Source organism: Eucyclogobius newberryi, unplaced genomic scaffold (genome assembly GCF_026437365.1).
Source record: "Eucyclogobius newberryi isolate DKJ021-1_F unplaced genomic scaffold, fEucNew1.0.hap1 SCAF_7, whole genome shotgun sequence".
Taxonomy (NCBI): Eukaryota; Metazoa; Chordata; class Actinopteri; order Gobiiformes; family Gobiidae; genus Eucyclogobius; species Eucyclogobius newberryi.
The window spans coordinates 21,263,377-21,285,491 of NW_027316389.1; the positions used below are offsets into that span (position 1 = coordinate 21,263,377).

The following is a 22,115-nucleotide window of genomic DNA, read 5'->3' on the forward strand; positions in this document are numbered from 1 at the left end:
AGTGAATAATGGGCACTTTGACATGGTGTTGAGAAAAAAATGTCATATATTCTTTGAAAAAGTCTCTCCAAAAATGTGATTTTGTAGTCCTCCACTGGGATTTATAAACATCTTCCCACTTGTAGCACGTCAAAAATAAGACCACTCTCTCTTTCCCATTTGTTTTTACTGTATTTAGTTGAGTAGCTGTCCAGATTAGTAGAGATCCAAGTATGATTCCCCTTGAAAGTTCTGATTTATAAGCCTTGAACATCTCAGTCAAAGGTCTATGATTGTCTTTCCTTGCTTGATTTCTTGCTTATAGTAACTCCTTATTTGTAAAAATCTATTAAAGTCTTGTTTCTCCAAGCCAAAGGATTCCTTCAACATATTAAAGCTTTTCCTGTGATGATCTTTTACAATCTGGTGAAAAACCTTAATATCTTTTGTAATCCAGACCTTGAATCTCACGTCAGTTCTATTTGGTACAAAACCTTGAACATAAGCCAACCAGTTTAAGATTTTAATATATTTGTGTAGTTTGTCTGTCCTGATTACCTCCTTCCATGTTGTAAGAACAGATTTTACCCAGGGATCCCTCATTTCCTCCAATTGACTCAATCGTCGGTCATCTGCCAGTAAGGCCAGTACAGGAACCTCTGGAACAACATTAATCTTTGCCATTGAGCTTCATATTTCGGGTCACACCAACAGCAACGCTCTGATTTGAGCTGAAATAAAGTATTTGTTTTAACAAGGTAAACACCCCAGCCTCCTTTTTCTTTTTATACAATTAAGGTTTTGAATCAAATTCACCAGGGGTGCCACATGTTTTCAGCTCACAAGCTACTTTTATATTAAATAAAGCCCGAAGATCTTTCTATAGATCTAAATTATTGTATAGTTTAGTATTATTTTATTGTCATTATTAAACAGGTTTTTATTTTTGTTTAACCATAATTAGGATATAAAAACACAATGTAGGCTTTTATTAATAGCCTAATATTGTTTATCATATACAAATGTGCAATATAAAAAGAGATGATCTGCTATTTAACTAGACAATATTTAATACAGCTGAGTATTTTGAAAATAAAATATACTGACCACAACTACGCTAAATGATAGACGGTTGAGCTTAACCAGAACTTCCTCTCTCCTCCTGCTTCTTTCCTTGACTCTCTTTCCTCCTCCTGCTCCTTGCTTTGACTCACTCCTCCTCCTCCTCCTCCTCCTCCTGCTGCTCCTTGACTCTCTCCTCCTCCTGCTTCTTGCCTTGACTCTCTCCTCCTTCTGCTCCTTGCCTTGACTCTCTCCTCCTCCTCCTGCTCCTTGACTCTCTCCTCCTCCTCCTCCTGCTGCTCCTTGCCTTGACTCTCTCCTCCTCCTGCTCCTTGCCTTGACTCTCTCCTCCTCCTGCTCCTTGCCTTGAGTCTCTCCTCCTCCTGCTCCTTGCCTTGACTCTCTCCTCCTTCTGCTCCTTGCTTTGACTCTCTCCTCCTCCTCCTCCTGCTGCTCCTTGACTCTCTCCTCCTCCTGCTCCTTGCCTTGACTCTCTCTTCCTCCTGCTCCTTGCCTTGACTCTCTCCTCCTTCTGCTCCTTGCCTTGACTCTCTCCTCCTCCTCCTGCTCCTTGACTCTCTCCTCCTCCTCCTCCTCCTGCTTCTTGCCTTGACTCTCTCCTCCTCCTGCTCCTTGCCTTGACTCTCTCCTCCTCCTGCTCCTTGCCTTGACTCTCTCCTCCTCCTGCTCCTTGCCTCAACTCTCTCCTCCTCCTGCTCCTTGCCTTGACTCTCTACTCCTCCTGCTTCTTGCCTTGACTCTCTCCTCCTCCTGCTCCTTGCCTCAACTCTCTCCTCCTCCTGCTCCTTGCCTTGACTCTCTACTCCTCCTGCTTCTTGCCTTGACTCTCTCCTCCTCCTGCTTCTTGCCTTGACTCTCTCCTCCTCCTGCTCCTTGCCTTGACTCTCTCCTCCTCCTGCTCCTTGCCTCAACTCTCTCCTCCTCCTGCTGCTCCTTGACTCTCTCCTCCTCCTGCTTCTTGCCTTGACTCTCTCCTCCTCCTGCTCCTTGCCTTGACTCTCTCCTCCTCCTGCTCCTTGCCTCAACTCTCTCCTCCTCCTGCTGCTCCTTGACTCTCTCCTCCTCCTGCTTCTTGCCTTGACTCTCTCCTCCTCCTGCTCCTTGCCTTGACTCTCTCCTCCTCCTGCTTCTTGCCTTGGCCACGCTCCGGCCTTGCTGCATGCGCTGTGTTTCAAGCCCACAGTTGTGTTCTTGCTGAAACTCATGGAAAAGGCCAAAATAATTATGCATGGTAAAAGATGCATAATTATTCGGCCCGCGCTCCGGCCCTCGCTGAGGCCCGCGCCCGCGCTCCGGCCCTCGCTGAGGCCCGCACTCTGGCCCGCGCTCTGGCCCGCGCCCCGGCCCGCGCTCCGGCCCACGGCCCGGCCCGCGCTCCGGCCCTCGCTGAGGCCCGCGCTCCGGCCCACGCTCCGGCCCGCGCTCAACATATGTTGTCCGGCCAACATATGCTGTACCGATGCTCTGCAGTGGAATCTTTGGAATGTGGTCATTGACATTTATGTTCAATATACAGATTCCACTGTGTCCACTGTTTTGTATTTTTGGAATAAGAGCTCATGACTCGTGTAAAAAAATTGACAATTTTGTATTACTTGGTTTTATATTAGTCAAACCTATTTTAACGACTGGAAAGAGCGTAAGATTGCGTAAGAAGCTGCTCTTCTTCTAGACATTGATCCTGAGATAAAAAAAAGATGGCCCATTGAATACAGTTAAACTCCACATGGAACAAAGTGAACAAAACTAAGGTTAATCGTTATATACTATAAAATATGTGTGCATATGAATAAACGTGGGTATTTGTAGCCATAAGTGTATAATTGAAAATGTATGTGCAAATGTATGTTAACATCCAGGAACCCACTTTTTATTATTATTATTGGCTCGAGCCATCCCATGGAATGGAATGCGACGAGTCTTTGTTCTTGCCAGGTTTATTATTAGGCCCGAGCGCCACAAGCTGGCGAGAGGCCTATTAATCTCGTAAGGCCGCGCTTGCCCACTTCCAAACACTCACTAACGCACTCCTTCATGCACGCCCCGTGCATACTAATTAGTAGTAGGAAAATGGAACATTACCGTTGTAAACGGGCGAAGCCCGTGCAAAAGTGCGCACTAAACGAGCACTTTACATTGGGATGACGACCTTCGCGGTCGTCATCCGCATATAAAGCACTCATTTGCGCTAAGTACCTCACAAATACGTTCCCCATCTCTTGCATTTTCCGTGCATATAAGCATGTAATGCAAAAATTGAACATTATTACTGTATAGAGGGCCAAAAACACAAAGTGGGCGGAACGAAAGTACCCGTCAGTGACCAGTGACCCACACCATGAGGTTAGGGTTAGGCGAGCGCTTTCCGAAAATGTATAGTTTATGATATTTGAAAAATGGGAAACATTGTTTTCGCATCGGAATATTCTTCTTCTTCTTCTTCTTCTTCTTCTTCTTCTTCTTCTTCTTCTTCTTCTTCTTCTTCTTCTTCTTCTTCTTCTCGGGACCAACCCCCCTATTTTTCACCCAGTGAACATTGACGAAAAGTCACAAAAATTTGTACACCTCTAAAAATCGTGCCTCTCTACATTCTGGCTATTTCCTTTTTCTAAAATTAAAAAATTGGCGCGTCAGCGCCCCCAAATGTACCAAAAATGCATTGAGAGATGGGAAATGACCCAAAAAAAATCTGATCGTAGAATCATGAAATTTGGCGCAGAGGTAGATTGTGACAAGAGAAGTAAAAAATATTATTACGGCAACGCCGTCCGCCCAACCAAATGTCGGCCATTTTGCTTCAAAAATGGCTAAACATGACTTCGGAGTTTTTCCAAACGTCGTACTTTTACGAACTCCTCCCAGGGCGTTGGCCCTAAAAAGCTTAAATTTGGTGAAAATGCTACTGAGGAGTGGGACATCAAAAGTTATTCAAATTACATTGATACCTGTCACGGTCTCTGTGCGGCGAAGCTGCAAACTGTAGCAAGAATTTCAGAAATCTCCCAAATTTAATATTTCTGCCGTTTGCGCAGATAAAGTCTGAATTGCGTCAAATTAGAATAAGTTGTTAAACTCTTTGCCCTAAACCTACTTGAAGTGAAATACATTAATTTGGAGCCACAGCGCCCCCTACAGATTTAATATGGAGGTTAAATATTTAGTTTTGCGAAATTATATGAAATTTGACACACAACTCAATTTTGGCCCCATCAAAAAAGTCAATGAGACCAATGTCATAATTGTTACGGCTTTGCCAACAATGACCGAAACCTCCCATGTTATTCCAATGGGGAAATTGCCAGAACATGTTTACACTTTAGACTTTCACAAACTCCTCCCAGGGCATTAGCCCTATTAACCTGAAATTTGGTGAGACTCATATTCAGGGGTAAAAGTTATACACATTTTTATTCAAAGAGTCACGGTGTCTGTGCGGCGAAGCCGCACATTTTGCCAAGAATTCAAAATAAAATTGCTTTTTGATGGTAAAACAAAGGGGAGAAGATGTGACAGCGTCACAGATTCAGCAGTAGGCATAATAAAAGGACAATTGGGGCGCGTTAGCGCCCCCCTCCTCTTGCGGCGTGGCGGCGGCGGCGTGGCGAGGGCCGATCATTGTCGCTTGCGGCTATATTTATTATTATTATTATTAGGCCCGAGCCGAAGGACGAGTATCGTCCCGGCGAGGGACTTACTATAATTGATACCGGGGAGTGGAAAAATGCAAAAATCGAGTACTAAACAAAGACGGATATGCTCGTGAGTGGTATCGAAAATTAGAACTCCGTGAGCTCTAATTTTGAGTGAAGGTTTCGTGAAAAAATATTGAAAGTCGACTCAGTAGCGCCACCTCAAAAATCAAATAACATTGGGCCAATGGGAGCCCGAAGCCAAAAAGTTGATGTAGGTGGGGGATTAGAGGTGTGCTCTTTGCGGTGGCAACTAGGGCGAGGGCCTTTGTCGCTGCGTGCGGCTTTAATTATTATTATTATTGGCTCGAGCCTTCCAGAATGGAATGGATCGAGACATTGTTCTTGCCATGGTTTCTTATTATTATTATAGTTTTGCATGGTAAAATGTTGCCACAACTCGCAACTTCCAATAAAATGGAGGTTGCGAGAACTCCCGTCGCAACAGTGCCGACTAGTTCAAAAAAGAAAAAACATGAAACGCTTAATCTTTGGCCTAGGCACATGAGACTTGGGACAGTGATAGAGCTACCTTTGACCTCTGACCTTTGACGAATAAAACACACCTGGCAGCATCGCTGTATGATAAACAGGAAGTCAGCCATGTCGAATCAAAGTGACGCCGCCACGTTTGACTTTTTTTTTTCAAAATTGTACTTGTCCTAGGTTTTTTGTCCGATCAAGCTCAAAACAACACTTTTTGCATCTAGAGACATTGAAATTTTATGAAAATTCCCAAAAATGTTGATATTCCTTACGGTCTTCGCGTCCTTCAAACTACCCCTAACCCTTAAGGACAAGTCACGCCTATTCGAATTGATCTACGGAGCTCATATTTCACTCACTAATGTGTTTTTATGGTCTGAGTGGAAATAATTAATACCCATGTAACACATTTACTCTATAGCGCCCCCTACCCATTGCGTGAAAAACTCAACATTGTCTGATTTGTTTGAAACTCATGGGTTATTTTCTCCTTAAGAAGCCATGAAAAAAAGTGCATGGCAGATATTGTATGTTTTCACAATTGGCCAGCAGGGGCGCAATAAATGCCTTCACTTCCTCTTCCTCTTTTATTTTGATGGAACATTTCCTCTCGTGCCGCCAGCATACTTGGTGCCCTAGGCAAGCTACTCCCCTGGCGCACCCCCTCCTAGCCTGTTCTGTCTATCCAGAGGTGATATCCCTGACTTGCTAGAATACGTAACGCACTGCTTTTGATTTTTCGATTTTCTCCTTTATTCTCTTGATTTATTTGTCAATTCCAAAATAGTGTTTGGATACACAGAAGGGGGCGCAAAAAACTCCGCCAAGCAAAAAAAAAAAAAAGAAATTGAAATTGAAAAAAAAAAAAATCCAGAGCGCCCCAGGCACTCGCCTATACGGCCTAGTGGAAGGGCCGGCCCTGCGTGACGCGGTCTTAGCATTAGCGTTAGCATCAGCATTAGCGGTAGAAGGTCCGAACCGAAGTCCAGCTTGTGTCGACATTTTCATATGGTTTCAATAATACTTATTGTTAATTTCCAATGCAGGAAATGAACTGGGTGCATAACTATCTTTTTTTTAAAGTACAAAGTGGAATAACTACTAGTTCTCTTAAATAACTTATAAAAACTTAAATGTGCAAACAGAGCATTGACTTAACATTCACTCATCTTTTTTCTTTTCCAGAAAAAAAGTCCACATCTTCAGAAAACAAGTGGCTTTTTAGGGGGAGAAATGCAAATAGAACTGAGTTGCAGGGTCAGTTTTCTCAAAATGCTCTCTTCGGATCAGGTTTCTCAAAATGCTCTCTTCGGATTAGGTTTCTCAAAATGCTCTCTTAATGCAGCATTTCCCTGCAGATCAATGAGCTCAAGCTGTAGAGCTTCTGCATGTGCCACTTGAATGTTTGAGTTGCTTCCTTCGAAAATCCTCTGACTTCTCTGATGAGCAAAGGATTCTGAATTAACAGGAGGAGCTCCTGCCCAAAACTTCATTAATGATATTGCACGCTTTACAATAATCAAAATGGTGAAGGTATGTGGCAGTTGCGTGCAGCAACCGGGAAGATAAACGGAGAGAAGTTCTATCGTTTGTCACTCACTCGCGCAGCAGAGGGAGCGGTGTGCGGTGGAGCTGACAGCTGTTCAACCCCGTACAGATGCGCTGAACCCCGGGCATGCCGTATTGGAGTATTTATTGGAGTAACTGCGCCGTGTCAATATAGCCACGGCCGTACACAAAAAAAAATGCTCCATGAAAATGGAGCATTTGGTGACGGCTGGTCTAAGAGAATGCAGTGTCGGGGCAATCGCCATCAAAACACAGTCGCGCGGGAAGGCGGTTGCGCAGGTGGCGAGAGCCATCATTGCCGCTACCGCGGCTTTAATTATTATTATTATAAAAAAAATTGGGGGGGGGAGTATTTATTTATTTTATTTGAATATTTTTCCCTGTATAATTTGTGTGTTGCTTTTGTCATAATTTGCCTCACCAAAAAGCAAAAATATGAATAAAAAATAAAAATTAATTTGGGCCACTGAGCAAACAAAACACGGCGTTTTAGGAAAAGGGAAAAATAGGGTTTCCTGTTAATCATCTATGAAAAAAAATAGCTAATGTCACATCCTGTATATGTGTACGTGTGTGTGTCCCTTGTCAGCTTTGTCAAAAATGTACAATATTTCAATCTTAAAATTTGACTGAACGGCTTGAGTGACATAAACACAAATTAATTCATTATGACAAGTTAATTAGTCCATATATCTATCTATCTATCTATCTATCTATATATATATATATATATATATATATATATATATATATATATATATATATATATATATATAATAGGATGTATATATATATATATATATATATATATATATATATATTCACCGATTACTTGATTAATCGAAGAAAAATCATTAGGTTACCTCGATTACTAAAATAATCAATAGCTGCAGCCCTACGCAACATAAAACACTGTATTATAATAAATAGTAAAAAGCATAGAAAAGGCTAAAAATGAGAGCATGCAATATAAAATGTGTAAAATAATAAATATATTATATATACAACAACAGGATCAAAACGATAGTGCAAACAGTGGATAGGATGTATTTACATGAATATTAAAGTGGCAGGTGTTATTAAGGTGCTATGAAGTGTTCATGAGTCCATCGGCAGAGCAAAAGACCTCCCGTCCTTGTGGCCTGGTCTGGATGGACAGTAGCCTCCTGCCTGAAGGGAGTGGCCTCCTGCCTGAGGGGAGTGGCCTCCTGCCTGAGGGGAGTGGCTCAAAGAGTCCGTGTCCAGGGTGACATGGCTCGGCTGTGATCCAACCTGCACGTCCAAGAGTCCTGGAGTCGTAAAGGTCCTGCAGAGATGGAAGTCTGCAGCCGATCACCTTCTCAGCAGAGGGCGCTGTAGTCTCTGTTTTTCCCTGGCTGTGGCTCCAGCGTACCTCACGGTGATGGAGGACATGAGGATGGACTCAACGATGGCCGTGTAGAACTGCACCATCATCTGCACTGGCAGCTTGGCTTTCCTCACCTGCCACAGGAAGTACATCCTCTGCTGGGCCTTCTTGATGATGGAGCTGATGAAGCTGATGGTGGGCTCCCACTGAGGTCCTGGGTGATGGTGATGCAGAGGAAGCGGAAGGAATCCACAGAGGTGATGGGGGAGTCTGTGATGGGGAGCTTCCACTTGCGGTCCTGGGTGATGGTGGTGCCAAGAAAGCGGAAGGATTCTCCAGTGGTGATGGGGGAGTCTGTGATAGTGGGGGGGGGGCTGGTCCATGATCATCTCAGCTGTTACGCTGCACCAGGACACCAGCCGGTCCACCTCCTTATGATGGTCATTAAATTGCCTGCGATGCAGATAATGTTGTATTATATTTGACCAAACCATTTCGTACCTAATTTGTGGATAGGTCCAATGTCTGGATATAAATTAAATAGACAAAAAATGGCGACCTCCTTTGAACTTTAGAAATATCCATCAATTTAATTGGCAGACATAATCTCTTAGCTATTTTGGTGCAGTGGTCTTTAAGGGTTTATCAACAAAAAACATTTTAAAAAATGTTTGGGGTGAAATAATGAATTTAATTAATTTTGGAATAATGTTGTAACAACAAAATGTGGGAAAACTGAATACATTATGGATACACTCTACAGGGCACAGGGGTTTACCAATGAGCAGGGGAGACTAAATATAATAGTTAGTTTGAATCAGGCATGTTGTGAAAAGCTGTACATGATGAAGACACCTTGTGATGTTGAAACGTGTTGACCGTTGATCTAATGAAGGACTTTTAATTTTTCACATGATGTAGAATGCCACGGATACTTAAATTTGGTTCCTCGTGCAGTTTGTAGCAGCAAAACATCTACGGTAATGTTGCCTTTGGTCCAGTCATGTGGATGTGACATTTGTTCAAGCCATTTTTCATTGTTTCATCACATTTTTGGACAAAATTGTGAAGGACAGCTGAAAAGTGTGAGGCCAAACAAGACAGAAACAGATGGCATGAGTTTGTGAACTTGCGAAGCCAGCAGGTTTTTTTAAGAGTGTAAGCAAAAACACATGTCAGGCCCATAGCCAGCGTTGTAACATTTTTAGAACATGTATGCTGTAGTTGCATAAAAGTTGTGTGGGACTTGACATGTGAACCTCTGACTGAGCCCCACTTGGGTTGTTCACACTTGTCCATGTTTGGTTCTGGTTTGAGCCCAGTTTAGTCCTGGTGTATACTTGTGTTGGTCCTGTTCTTGTCCTGGTTTAGACCACGTCTTTTCCAGGTCATGTTCCGGGTTTAGTCCTCTTTAAGTCCCATTATCAATGTGGTGTGTGTCCAAATGTGGAAAATCCACATCCTTTTGAGCCTCCTTTTAGGGAAGCACGGACATACATCTTCTTAACTCATCTTACAGACCAGAGTTATTCCTAGAACGCAGTTACTTGATATGGTTACATCCAACAGCAGGGTGTCCAAACTGTGGCCCAGGGGCCATTTGTTGCTTGTCTTGAGGCGTCCTGCTGAATAGGCCCAAATAATCATAAGCTAATTTTTATTGTAAACTTTACCATCATTAACTTGAATAACAGACATTACACTGTGATACAGACCTGAAATGAATGTTCTTTTGAAAGGTACGGTAACTCTGTCAAAGCTATGCTAAATCCAGCCATCTGAATATGATTGACCACCAGTCTGGGGCCCTCTGTTTCTTTATGGTCCTTGAGAAAGGTTTGGACACCCCGGTTCTACAGCACAACCCAATTATAAAAACTAAAAAGCCCATTTATATGTCATTTTATGTGCTGTTTCTAGTGTCATATCTTACATTGTAGTGTATTGAACAAGATCATGACAGCAGGGAATTGAAGCTGACAGTTTCTACACTATTATATTGGACAGTAAAATGTGTAATGGAGGAAGTAAGTGACAAGAAATCCATTCTGTTTCAATTCAGTCTGAGTAAGACTTTATACATTGTTTCTTCTTAGTTTTATTAATCCTATTTTAGAATACCTCAAAGCTACATTTACCTGTGAAATTAATCCTGATGTTACTGAAGAATCCAAGATGCTTTAAGGACGCTCTTCTTCAAGAAATAAGATCTTTTCTGTCTTAGAGTGGCTCAGGGCTCGTCAATGGGAAACTGTAAAACTATGAATTCACATACTATGACTCACAGGACCATGTGTACAGGACAGTTGGTTGTGGCTGCATTAGTACAGACCTTTATGAAAGGCCTTACTTTGCTTCTTGATTCAAATTGCAGTTAAGAAATGTTCCAATACTTGTGAGATAAACCTTGGAGAGGAGCGGAAGGCATCTGAGGGACATTGTCTTTCTGTTTTGTGCACCTGATTTGTCCTCACTAGTTTGTTGTATTGCCTTGGTATTCTAGGCAAAAGCAGGCGAAATAGCAGTGACAGACGACACGGTGTCAGTTTTGTCGCGTGTTTCCCATCAATGGAGTTCCCTACTCAGATGACATATGCATTAGGAAGCCAACAATTAAAAAAATAGTGCGAGTACTGCAAACTTTTACTCTTGAGTGTACATATTTAGATACATGTTGAAGTTCCCCTACTCTCTCTGCGCGTGCGCGGACTCTGGCATCACGCACGAGGAAGAATGTGCCGACGTAAACAAGGCTGAGAGCAGCTCGATAACAGGCCCCTCGGCTTCTGGGGCCCAACTGTTGCTGTCTCTCTCAAAATGCCTGCAGGAGTCCACTATTGATAGTTTAAATGTATGCTTTTGAGATTACTTTTTCAAGTGTGAAAACTCAATTCTTAACTTTTCCCATCCTGCCTAAAGGAAGATGTCCGGTGGCCCTCTGGAGACCCACATTCCAAATCCAATGGGTGTCTCTTCATTGCTGGAGCAGTTGAAAATGTTTAGCTCGCTGTCTAAGTCGAGTTAGGAATCACTAAACTGAGGGCCAAAGATGTTCAAATAAACAGACGATTAACTTGTTGGCATTTATTTCCAGACACTGCCTTGATTCGAGCTTCATTAGGATGTTCTCACATAAGAAGCGTACGCACTGGAGACAGTCGCAGTGGAGAGTCTACTGTAGTAGTCCTTTTCTTTTTATTCAATTCATTGTGTTTGTACCTGGTCCCTGACAAGTAAAGATTAAATTAAAACTAGTCCTGATTTAAGACAATGTAAGCATTTTCCTTGTCTGGGTCAGATTCTATCTCCATTGCTGTCTTCCTAAGCTGTGGACAAAAACACAGAATATTTACTGGAATGTTATTATTTAGACATAGACTGTACGATAGGGACACGCGCTGGAATAGTTTTTTAATTCAACTGTTTTTGACTTTTTTTCGGCTGGATTTGAGCGTTTTTCGTCGTGTTGTTGTGACGTGAGCTAGCTCCGAGCGAGCCCACCAGCCCCCCTCCCCCCCGCGCCCTCCGGCCGCGCTAAAGTTCGGCGTGTCGTCGGTACACGTTTATATACACGTTTATATGAAAGAGGAACTTCACGAACGATCGGGACACGCACTGGAATCGCTTTAAATTAACTTGTTTTGACTTTATTCGGCTGGATTGAGTGTTTTCGTCGTGTCGTTGCGATGTGTCTTGGCTCCGGCCCCGCCCCCCGGCTCCGGCCCCGCCCCCCGGCTCCGGCCCCTCCCCCCGGCTCCGGCCCCGCCCCCCGGCCGGTGCCGTACCGCGTTTCCACAAAGGAAGAACTCATGAAACTGCGGAGAACAGTCGTCTTACCCGGAGATCGTCACGTTATCCCGTCGCAATACTGACCTAACCTAATACTGATGTGCAATTCTGTCGTATGTGCAATTGCTGTTGGAATTCATGTGCAATTCATGTGCTGTCGTGACACATATTCATGTGCAATTACTGTCGGGATCACATGCAATGGTAATTATTTATTTGTCTATGGTAGTTTTTATTTATTTATAGGAGATCTTCTACTGAAAGTGTTTTTCAGACTTCCTATAAGTGATCTGTTCTTGTGGATCTACCTCTGTATCTTCCTGCGTTGCACCAATGAAATTTCCCCATGTGGGACAATAAAGGAATATCTTATCTTATCTTATCTTATAGTCGCCCAAAGCCATGCATCACTAGGATTTATTATTTTTATTGTGTTTTTTTTTAGCTTAACATTGTGTTGCCTAGTGTTGAAATCATGCCTATGTTTTATAATAAATTTATTACAATATCCTGTAATAAACAAATAAACTAAATAATAACAATAATTTCATTATGAATGTTGATTCTTGTGCACTACAACACTTGGGCCTCTGGGTTTAGGGAGGCTGAGGCTCCATCAAACTGCTCACGCAGAACACTGCCTTTTATCACATCAATGAGATGCAAATAGAACTTTACAAAGAAGAAACACCACGCACCTCCAGAACATGAGTTCTGTGAGTTATTCAATTACAAAGATAAACCAAACTTAGTGTATGTAACTTAGTGTATGTAACAAAACTGAGCAATAAATCATACCAGTGTAGACAAATAAGCACTCATTTATTTCACCATGAATTCAAAAAGCATCAATTTAAATCAAGTGGATTGTACCCCACCTAAGGCCCGAAGTCACTGGGATAGGCTCCAGTTTTTAAAGACTGATTCAAAGAAACAACAACGTAATTGATTATGTCATTATCATTCAAGATAATAATTTAATTGTATCACATTAAGCTCTTGTTAAATGTAATAAAACCTATGACATTGATTTCTGAGAACTGCATATCCTCTAAATTTAGAAGATCATTAATATTCCTTCTGCCTCCGCGCTCGGGTATCTATCTTGGTTGTATATGTCATGTGAGTCATTAAACTATGCTACGTAAGCAGACCAGAGCAGATATAAGGAGTCTTACAGGACCCTCAGGACCTCAGCACCTCCAGGAGTGTACGACTGAACTCCTCCGGCTTGTGGTGAGTTCAACTTCTACTATTACATGGAGACAAATTATTATTTTAATATTACTTTTATTCTTGTGTTTCAAGACTTTGCAAAATAGTTTAGAAGTAATCACTAAATTACTGTCTCAACAGGACTGGAGAATAGAATATTCTTTTCACATAGAAAGGTTAAGGTATGTACAATTGACAATTGATGTACCAATTGATACCTACTGCACTGTGTTGGGGGGGGGGGGGGGGGGGGGGGTTGTCACGTTCTATTGAATCGTTGGTTCCACCAGACGGTTCTTAACTCTAGGCCAATATTTAAAAGGCATGGATAGAAAACATCTTTGCAATAACTTTATTTTTGACAAAAAACAACCAATATCTCTCACATTGAGATCATACACATTGCTTTCTGTTAGGGCCAATAAAATAAATAGTGTGTTTCCAGTAACATTGAAAAAAATATATATATTTTAAAATCCTCGCACAGGTTTTGCAGACAGTTTTCTTTTCTCAGAAGCAAGCGCTTTGAATTGAAGAGGCCTTATTGGTATGCAGATATTGAATAAACTAGTTCTCTACATCTATACTAGTCCAACCACAGGAAAAAAGCCATTAGCAGACAAACAACAGAGCAGGCAATGCTCTGTTGTTGTCTGCGCGGCGCGGACCCGCTGTTGCCCTGAGCGCGAGTTCGATGAGCTGTAGATCCACTCGTCCCAAAAGGTTTTCCAAAGCACCATTGCTTGTAAGTGTCCAGCCGTACGTTAGAGTCTTGTTGACCAAATGAATCACTTGCTTATAGGCATTTCCAGCAGTAGTTGGAACTTAGAAAGTGGCGAACGAACCCGTGACAGGTTGCCAGTGTCTGCGTCGCACTATTTTTCTTATTGTCACTACGTGATGTGAGCACTTTTTGACCGTCACGCAAAATATCTTCACCGCTGCTATGTCGGACGTATCTGTCGCCACTGCCATGGCAGCCAGTGGCTCGACCAAGCCGGTCTGCACGCTTAGGTAAAACGAAAGTGCAGCGATTTTCATATCTTACAATCCCCACAGATGATTTTTTTCCCACAGCTTTTGGATTCTCTTTAGCAATTTGACATTCTCGAAACATACGGCCAGTAAATATGCGATAAAATGTTAAAGGTCGAGTTTTGACATTCAGGTCGGTCGGGTTACCAGAAAACATTTTGGCCTTAGAAGAAGTGTGCAGAGGTGTTTGGATATTTCCTTGAAATTCCATTTCACTGTAGTTTCTATTTTTCATCAAATATCATCCAGTCTGTAGCTGATTGCAACATTAAATCACATATTAGTACAAATGAGTACAATTATGCTATGAATGTACTCAAGACTAGAACCATTATCTTTCAGAACTAAACGCCACCATGAGTACGGACGCGGAGATGGCCCTTTATGGCAAGGCTGCCATTTACCTCCGTAAACCAGAGAGGGAGAGAATCGAGGCTCAGAGCGCACCCTTTGATGCCAAGTCTGCCTGCTATGTTTGTGATGTCAAGGAGCTGTACCTCAAAGGAAGCATCCTTAAGAAGGACGCTGGCAAAGTCACTGTCAAGCTCTTGCTGACTGAAGAGGTGAGTGTATTTTAATGAAAATATAACTCAACAACAGAATTAACAATGCCCTACTTACACGTTCTGTCATAGGAGAGGACAGTTAAAGAAGATGAAGTCTTCCCCATGAATCCTCCCAAGTATGACAAAATTGAGGACATGGCCATGATGACCCATCTCAATGAGGCCTCTGTGCTTTATAACCTCAAAGAGCGTTATGCAGCATGGATGATCTACGTAAGACACATTTTATTTAACAGATGCTAACACATAAGCTCTGCATTAAGAACAAGTTAATTGATGTTAGTGTGCACATTTCTTCAGACCTACTCTGGGCTGTTCTGCGCCACTGTCAACCCCTACAAGTGGCTGCCAGTGTACGACCAAGAGGTTGTGACTGCCTACAGAGGCAAGAAGCGTATGGAGGCTCCACCCCACATCTTCTCCGTTTCTGACAACGCTTATCAGTTTATGCTTTGTGGTATGGCTCATTGACAGAAAAACTTAAAGTAATGTTCAAATGATACATAAATGGATAATTGTTAATATGTATTTTGGTTTATATCTTAACAGATAGGGAGAACCAGTCTGTCTTGATCACGTAGGTTTCTCATTTGTTATTGTGCTGAATTATTACTTGGATTCACATATGGTTCTTACAAGTTTGTTTTCATCCTCAGTGGAGAATCTGGTGCTGGAAAGACTGTGAACACAAAGCGTGTCATTCAGTACTTTGCAACAATTGCCGTTAGTGGTGGAGAAAAGAAGCCTGAAGGAAAGATGCAGGTTTGTTTCGGTTTAAATTTACTGAAAACTTATTCAGGACAAAATGTGAACTCAAAAGATTTAAACGCAATCTTCATTTTCTTTGCAGGGTTCTCTTGAGGATCAGATTATTGCAGCCAACCCTCTGCTGGAGGCTTATGGTAATGCCAAGACTGTGAGAAATGACAACTCCTCTCGTTTTGTAAGTATTACATTAGAAAAAAAAAAAAATAATAATTCTGAATATTTGTGTGATATTATTTTATAATTTGACTTTAATCAAACAGGGTAAATTCATCAGAATTCATTTCAAAACAACTGGTAAACTGGCTAGTGCTGATATTGAAACTTGTAAGTACAGTTTTGCCATTAGAGTGGGTTGTAAAATGATCTATTATGTTTTTTTTAACAAAGTTCCTGACTCTTCTAGATCTGCTGGAGAAGTCTAGAGTGTCATTCCAGCTTTCCGATGAGAGAGGTTACCACATCTTCTACCAGATGATGACCAATCACATGCCTGAGCTCGTTGGTGAGTAAAATCCAGATAAAGCATAAATACATAGCATTTTATTTTTGGTCTCTAAAACATCTTGTCTGTTTCTTGAAGAAATTTCTCTCCTCACAACCAACCCATACGATTTCCCTATGTGCAGCCAGGGTCACATCACTGTTGCCAGCATTGATGACAAAGTTGAGCTGGAAGCAACTGATGTAAGTGACTCAGAAATCACAAAGACTATACAGAAAAGAATAGCATGTAATTATGGGAATTTATTGAAACCAGAATGCCATTGACATCCTGGGATTCTCCCATGAGGAGAAGATGAGCATCTTCAAAATGACTGGTGCTGTCCTCCACCACGGTAACATGAAGTTCAAGCAGAAGCAGCGTGAGGAGCAGGCTGAGCCAGATGGCACAGAGGGTAAAAGCAGCATAATGTCTTCTGAAATAGTCTTCTGAAATGATTATTATACTGGTTTGATATATATGAACACAACATATGTATATCCTTATAGATGCTGACAAAGTTGCTTACCTGCTGGGTCTGAACTCTGCTGACATGCTTAAGGCTTTGTGCTACCCCAGAGTCAAGGTCGGAAATGAGTTTGTCACCAAGGGACAGACTGTGCCTCAGGTAAAGTGAACATTTGAGAGGCAATCGATGTTACAGTTTTGTAAAGAGTTGGCTAACACAAGTTCTTTTAGGTGATGAATGCTGTCCCTGCTCTGGCCAAGTCCATCTATGAAAGGATGTTCTTGTGGATGGTAGTCCGTATCAACCAGATGTTGGACACCAAGCAACAGCGAAACTACTACATTGGTGTCTTGGACATTGCTGGCTTTGAGATCTTTGATGTAAACTCAAATCTAAAATGTAAATCCATTTGGTTACGTGTGGGTGCTCATAGAAATACTTGTCTTGACAGTACAACAGCATGGAACAGCTGTGCATTAACTTCACCAATGAAAAACTGCAACAGTTCTTTAACCACACCATGTTTGTCCTGGAGCAAGAGGAATACAAGAAGGAGGGTATCATCTGGGAGTTCATTGATTTTGGAATGGACTTGGCAGCCTGCATTGAGCTGATTGAAAAGGTAGGCTATTGGTTTTGAACAACAAAACAGAGGAATTTTAAGAAAGTATTTTAGTTTCTAAATAGATCTGTCTTGACTTTCTTCTAGCCCATGGGCATCTTCGCCATCCTTGAGGAGGAGTGCATGTTCCCCAAGGCTTCTGATACAACCTTCAAGAACAAGCTGTATGATCAGCATCTTGGTAAAAACAAAGCGTTTGAGAAGCCCAAGCCAGCCAAGGGCAAGGCTGAAGCCCACTTCTCCCTGGTGCACTATGCCGGTACTGTGGACTACAACATCACTGGCTGGCTGGACAAGAACAAGGATCCACTGAACGAGTCTGTAATTCAGCTGTACACGAAATCTCCTGTCAAACTTCTGGCTATTCTCTATCCTCCTCCTGTTGAGGGTACGATAACTTACCATGTATTTATAGTTTCATGTTACTTAAGTCTGATCTTTTCTTATCTTTTATAAACAGAGGTTAAGGGAGCCAAGGGAGGCAAGAAGAAGGGTGGCTCTATGCAGACTGTGTCCTCACAGTTCAGGGTAAAGATTCACAAAAAAACATTCAATTGAGTTTTTTTTTTATGTTTATTTATGTATTTCTTTTATATGCTTGTTTTAGGAGAACTTGGGAAAGCTGATGACTAACTTGAGGAGCACCCATCCTCACTTTGTGCGTTGCCTGATTCCCAATGAGTCCAAGACTCCAGGTAAAAAGAATCATGCTGTGACACCGGATTGTCTAATTATTTCCAAAAAACTCTTTGCTGACTATTATTTTGACTCCAGGACTGATGGAGAACCACCTGGTTATCCACCAGCTTAGGTGCAATGGTGTACTGGAGGGTATTAGAATCTGCAGAAAGGGTTTCCCCAGCAGAATCCTTTATGCTGACTTCAAACAGAGGTATCAGTAAACTTTGTGAAAGTATGCATTATTTTAAAAGACGAACTAAACAAGTTATTTCCCTTAAAAGATACAAGGTGCTGAATGCCAGTGTCATCCCTGAGGGTCAGTTCATGGACAACAAGAAGGCTTCAGAGAAGCTGCTTGGATCTATTGATGTTAATCATGATGAGTACCGATTCGGAACCACAAAAGTAAGAATATCAGTAAATATAGTTTACGACACATACGACTTGGACTTAGAGAAACAATATTAATCAATAACGGATATTGATGCAAACAAATAAATTAGCAAAAATGACTAAATTGTTTGAATCAGTTAGAAAAATAAAATAAGTTTTAATGTTATACGTTGTTTTCATACTATGCTGGTGTTATGTTGATAGGTGTTCTTCAAGGCTGGTCTTCTGGGTGTTCTTGAGGAGATGAGAGATGAAAAACTTGCATCACTTGTCACCATGACACAGGCTCTGTGTCGTGGTTACCTCATGAGAACGGAGTTTGTAAAGATGACAGAAAGAAGGTACTTTAAAAAAATACTAAGGAATTAGCTATAATACCAGATATACATTACACCAATATGTTGAAATTTCACAGGGATGCCATCTTTACCATCCAGTACAACGTCCGCTCATTCATGAACGTCAAACACTGGCCATGGATGAAGGTGTACTACAAGATCAAGCCCCTCCTGAAGAGTGCTGAGACTGAGAAAGAGCTTTCCCAAATGAAGGAGAACTATGGGAAGATGTCCACTGATTTGGCTGCTGCTCTTGCCAAGAAGAAGGAACTTGAGGAAAAGATGGTATCTCTTCTGCAGGAGAAGAATGATCTGCTGCTCCAAGTGGCTTCTGTGAGTACACAGGCAACTTTTACCACAAATTGAAACATTATAGTAACAAACAATTGTTTTGTCCTTCAGGAATCTGAGGGTCTCAATGATGCTGAGGAGAGGTGCGAAGGTCTCATTAAAAGCAAGATTCAGCTGGAGGCCAAACTGAAGGAGACAACTGAGAGGTTGGAGGATGAAGAAGAGATCAATGCTGAACTAACAGCCAAGAAAAGGAAGTTGGAAGATGAATGTTCTGAGCTCAAGAAGGATATTGATGATCTTGAGCTTACACTGGCTAAAGTGGAGAAGGAGAAACATGCCACTGAGAACAAGGTTTGACCAATTTATTCCACACATCACACACTTCAAAGACATAATATGATTCTTAATTGTGTGTTTTTGAAAACCCAAAGGTGAAGAACCTGACTGAAGAGATGGCCTCCCAAGATGAGAGCATCGCCAAGCTGACTAAGGAGAAGAAAGCTCTCCAGGAGGCTCACCAGCAGACACTGGATGACCTGCAGGCTGAGGAGGACAAAGTCAACACTCTAACAAAGGCTAAGACCAAGCTTGAGCAGCAAGTTGATGATGTATGTTAGCTTTCTACTTGACCCTTCTAGCTATTAATAAGAAACTTTGAAATATATATATTTTTATATCAAATTGCTTTTCCCCAGCTTGAAGGGTCTTTGGAGCAGGAGAAGAAGCTCCGTATGGACCTGGAGAGAGCCAAGAGGAAGCTGGAGGGTGACCTGAAACTGGCTCAAGAATCAATCATGGATCTTGAGAATGACAAACAGCAGTCTGACGAGAAGCTGAAGAAGTAGGTCTTAGTAAATGTATTAAATTACTCTGGCTATATGAAACATCATGATTTTAAAACTTCTTCTCCTCCAGGAAAGACTTTGAGATCAGTCAGCTTCTTAGCAAGATTGAGGATGAGCAGTCTCTGGGAGCTCAGCTTCAGAAGAAGATTAAGGAGCTTCAGGTGACGCGTCTTTTGGGCTGGATCAAAAAAGGCAATATTAATCTTCTTTTATCGTGAACGCTTTGATCTGTTCACAGGCCCGCGTTGAGGAGCTGGAGGAAGAGATTGAGGCTGAGCGTGCTGCTCGTGCAAAGGTTGAGAAGCAGAGAGCAGATCTGTCCAGGGAACTTGAGGAGATCAGTGAGAGGCTGGAAGAAGCTGGTGGTGCTACTGCTGCTCAGATTGAGCTGAACAAGAAGCGTGAGGCTGAGTTCCAGAAGCTCCGTCGTGACCTTGAGGAGTCCACTCTGCAGCATGAAGCCACTGCCGCTGCTCTGCGCAAGAAGCAGGCTGACAGTGTTGCTGAGCTAGGAGAGCAGATTGATAACCTCCAGCGTGTCAAGCAGAAGCTTGAGAAGGAAAAGAGCGAGTACAAAATGGAGATTGATGACCTCTCCAGCAACATGGAGGCGGTGGCTAAAGCTAAGGTAGTGTGATGATGGTAACTATGTGAACAGACATCAAGTCATGAAAATTGCACATAGTAAATTACACATAAATCTTTAGGGAAACCTGGAAAAGATGTGCCGCACTCTTGAGGACCAACTAAGTGAAATTAAGACCAAGAATGATGAAAACGTTCGCCAAATGAATGACCTGGGTTCCCAGAAAGCTCGCCTCCTCACAGAGAATGGTAAGACAAATGTCAGGTAAATAATTCTGCTTTTTCTGACCAATTATTTGCATCTAAGGTGAGTTTGGCCGCCAAATTGAAGAGAAGGAAGCCCTGGTCTCTCAGCTGACCAGAGGCAAACAGGCCTTCACACAACAGATTGAGGAGCTCAAGAGGCAGATTGAAGAGGAGGTTAAGGTATGAAACACATGGTTGTTTGAAACCAGACAATGGTATTGTGAAGCATCATAACATTAACTGTTTACACAGGCCAAGAACGCCCTTGCCCATGGACTCCAGTCAGCCCGTCATGACTGCGATCTGCTCAGGGAACAGTTTGAAGAGGAGCAGGAGGCCAAGGCTGAACTTCAGCGTGGCATGTCTAAGGCCAACAGCGAGGTAGCTCAGTGGAGAACAAAGTATGAGACTGATGCTATCCAGCGTACTGAGGAGCTTGAGGAATCCAAGTGAGTCTAAAATCGGTGGCAAAACACATCAATGCAGATTAATCAATGCACATATTCATGTTAACTCATCATATTTACTCTTTAAAGAAAAAAGCTTGCCCAGCGCCTACAGGAGGCTGAGGAGCAGATTGAGGCTGTTAACTCCAAGTGTGCTTCTCTGGAGAAGACCAAACAGAGGCTGCAGAGTGAGGTGGAGGATCTCATGATTGATGTGGAGAGAGCTAATGGTCTGGCTGCCAACCTAGACAAGAAGCAGAGAAACTTTGACAAGGTACAGGCTATTTTCCTATTTGATCAGTATGTTAATTATCTGTGATACTTAAGTCTCTTTTTTTCAATTTGTGAAATCTAGGTCTTGGCTGAATGGAAGCAGAAGTTTGAGGAGGGTCAGGCAGAGCTTGAGGGAGCTCAGAAGGAGGCCCGCTCACTGGGAACTGAACTTTTCAAGATGAAGAACTCCTATGAGGAAGCTCTTGACCAGCTGGAGACCATGAAGCGTGAAAACAAGAACTTGCAGCGTGAGTTTTAACCCAGGATTATTGACATCTATAGTGGAGATTTGAAGACAAATATGTTATTTACATTTATTACATTTATTTCCCCGTAGAGGAGATCTCTGACTTGACTGAGCAGATTGGTGAGACTGGAAAGAGCATCCATGAATTGGAGAAGTCCAAGAAGCAGGTTGAGACAGAAAAGATTGAAATTCAGACTGCCCTTGAGGAAGCTGAGGTAACAAATATACTAATCACAAAAATGTATTTATTACCCTGAAATATCTTGTAGCAAGAGAAGAAGTTGTATATCTATTTATGTATTTTGATTTGTTTCAGGGAACCCTTGAACATGAAGAATCTAAGATTCTCCGTGTCCAGTTGGAACTTAACCAAGTGAAGGGTGAGATTGACAGGAAGCTGGCAGAGAAAGATGAGGAAATTGAGCAGATTAAGAGGAACAGCCAGAGGATCACTGACTCCATGCAAGGCACTCTGGACTCTGAGGTCAGAAGCAGAAATGATGCCCTCAGAATTAAGAAGAAGATGGAGGGAGACTTGAATGAGATGGAGATTCAGCTGAGCCATGCCAATCGCCAGGCAGCCGAGTCCCAGAAACAGTTAAGAAATGTGCAGACACAGCTCAAGGTATTGCAAGACATTTGTCGCAGGATGGTTATGTTGCTATAAT

At 42.2% G+C, this 22,115-nt stretch overlaps 1 protein-coding gene across 1 annotated transcript in view; it reads left to right on the plus strand.

Annotated features, from left to right (window-relative positions):
• The window catches only part of LOC140348794 (myosin heavy chain, fast skeletal muscle-like), a 40,166-nt gene that overhangs the window by 14,402 nt on the left and 3,649 nt on the right, over positions 1-22,115 (plus strand). Inside the window, exons 3-34 of the mRNA XM_072434891.1 lie at positions 14,536-14,756; positions 14,829-14,972; positions 15,060-15,216; positions 15,309-15,336; positions 15,416-15,521; positions 15,610-15,702; positions 15,788-15,851; positions 15,931-16,029; positions 16,108-16,211; positions 16,285-16,423; positions 16,518-16,636; positions 16,708-16,857; positions 16,929-17,099; positions 17,187-17,487; positions 17,560-17,627; positions 17,707-17,794; positions 17,874-17,991; positions 18,062-18,185; positions 18,378-18,514; positions 18,589-18,844; positions 18,914-19,156; positions 19,237-19,413; positions 19,501-19,646; positions 19,721-19,811; positions 19,889-20,278; positions 20,358-20,484; positions 20,543-20,661; positions 20,734-20,930; positions 21,018-21,201; positions 21,283-21,448; positions 21,538-21,662; positions 21,764-22,072. Coding sequence (XP_072290992.1) covers positions 14,550-14,756; positions 14,829-14,972; positions 15,060-15,216; positions 15,309-15,336; positions 15,416-15,521; positions 15,610-15,702; positions 15,788-15,851; positions 15,931-16,029; positions 16,108-16,211; positions 16,285-16,423; positions 16,518-16,636; positions 16,708-16,857; positions 16,929-17,099; positions 17,187-17,487; positions 17,560-17,627; positions 17,707-17,794; positions 17,874-17,991; positions 18,062-18,185; positions 18,378-18,514; positions 18,589-18,844; positions 18,914-19,156; positions 19,237-19,413; positions 19,501-19,646; positions 19,721-19,811; positions 19,889-20,278; positions 20,358-20,484; positions 20,543-20,661; positions 20,734-20,930; positions 21,018-21,201; positions 21,283-21,448; positions 21,538-21,662; positions 21,764-22,072 — 4,947 coding nt within the window. The 5' untranslated portion in view covers positions 14,536-14,549. The remainder of the gene's footprint in view (positions 1-14,535; positions 14,757-14,828; positions 14,973-15,059; positions 15,217-15,308; positions 15,337-15,415; positions 15,522-15,609; positions 15,703-15,787; positions 15,852-15,930; positions 16,030-16,107; positions 16,212-16,284; positions 16,424-16,517; positions 16,637-16,707; positions 16,858-16,928; positions 17,100-17,186; positions 17,488-17,559; positions 17,628-17,706; positions 17,795-17,873; positions 17,992-18,061; positions 18,186-18,377; positions 18,515-18,588; positions 18,845-18,913; positions 19,157-19,236; positions 19,414-19,500; positions 19,647-19,720; positions 19,812-19,888; positions 20,279-20,357; positions 20,485-20,542; positions 20,662-20,733; positions 20,931-21,017; positions 21,202-21,282; positions 21,449-21,537; positions 21,663-21,763; positions 22,073-22,115) is intronic.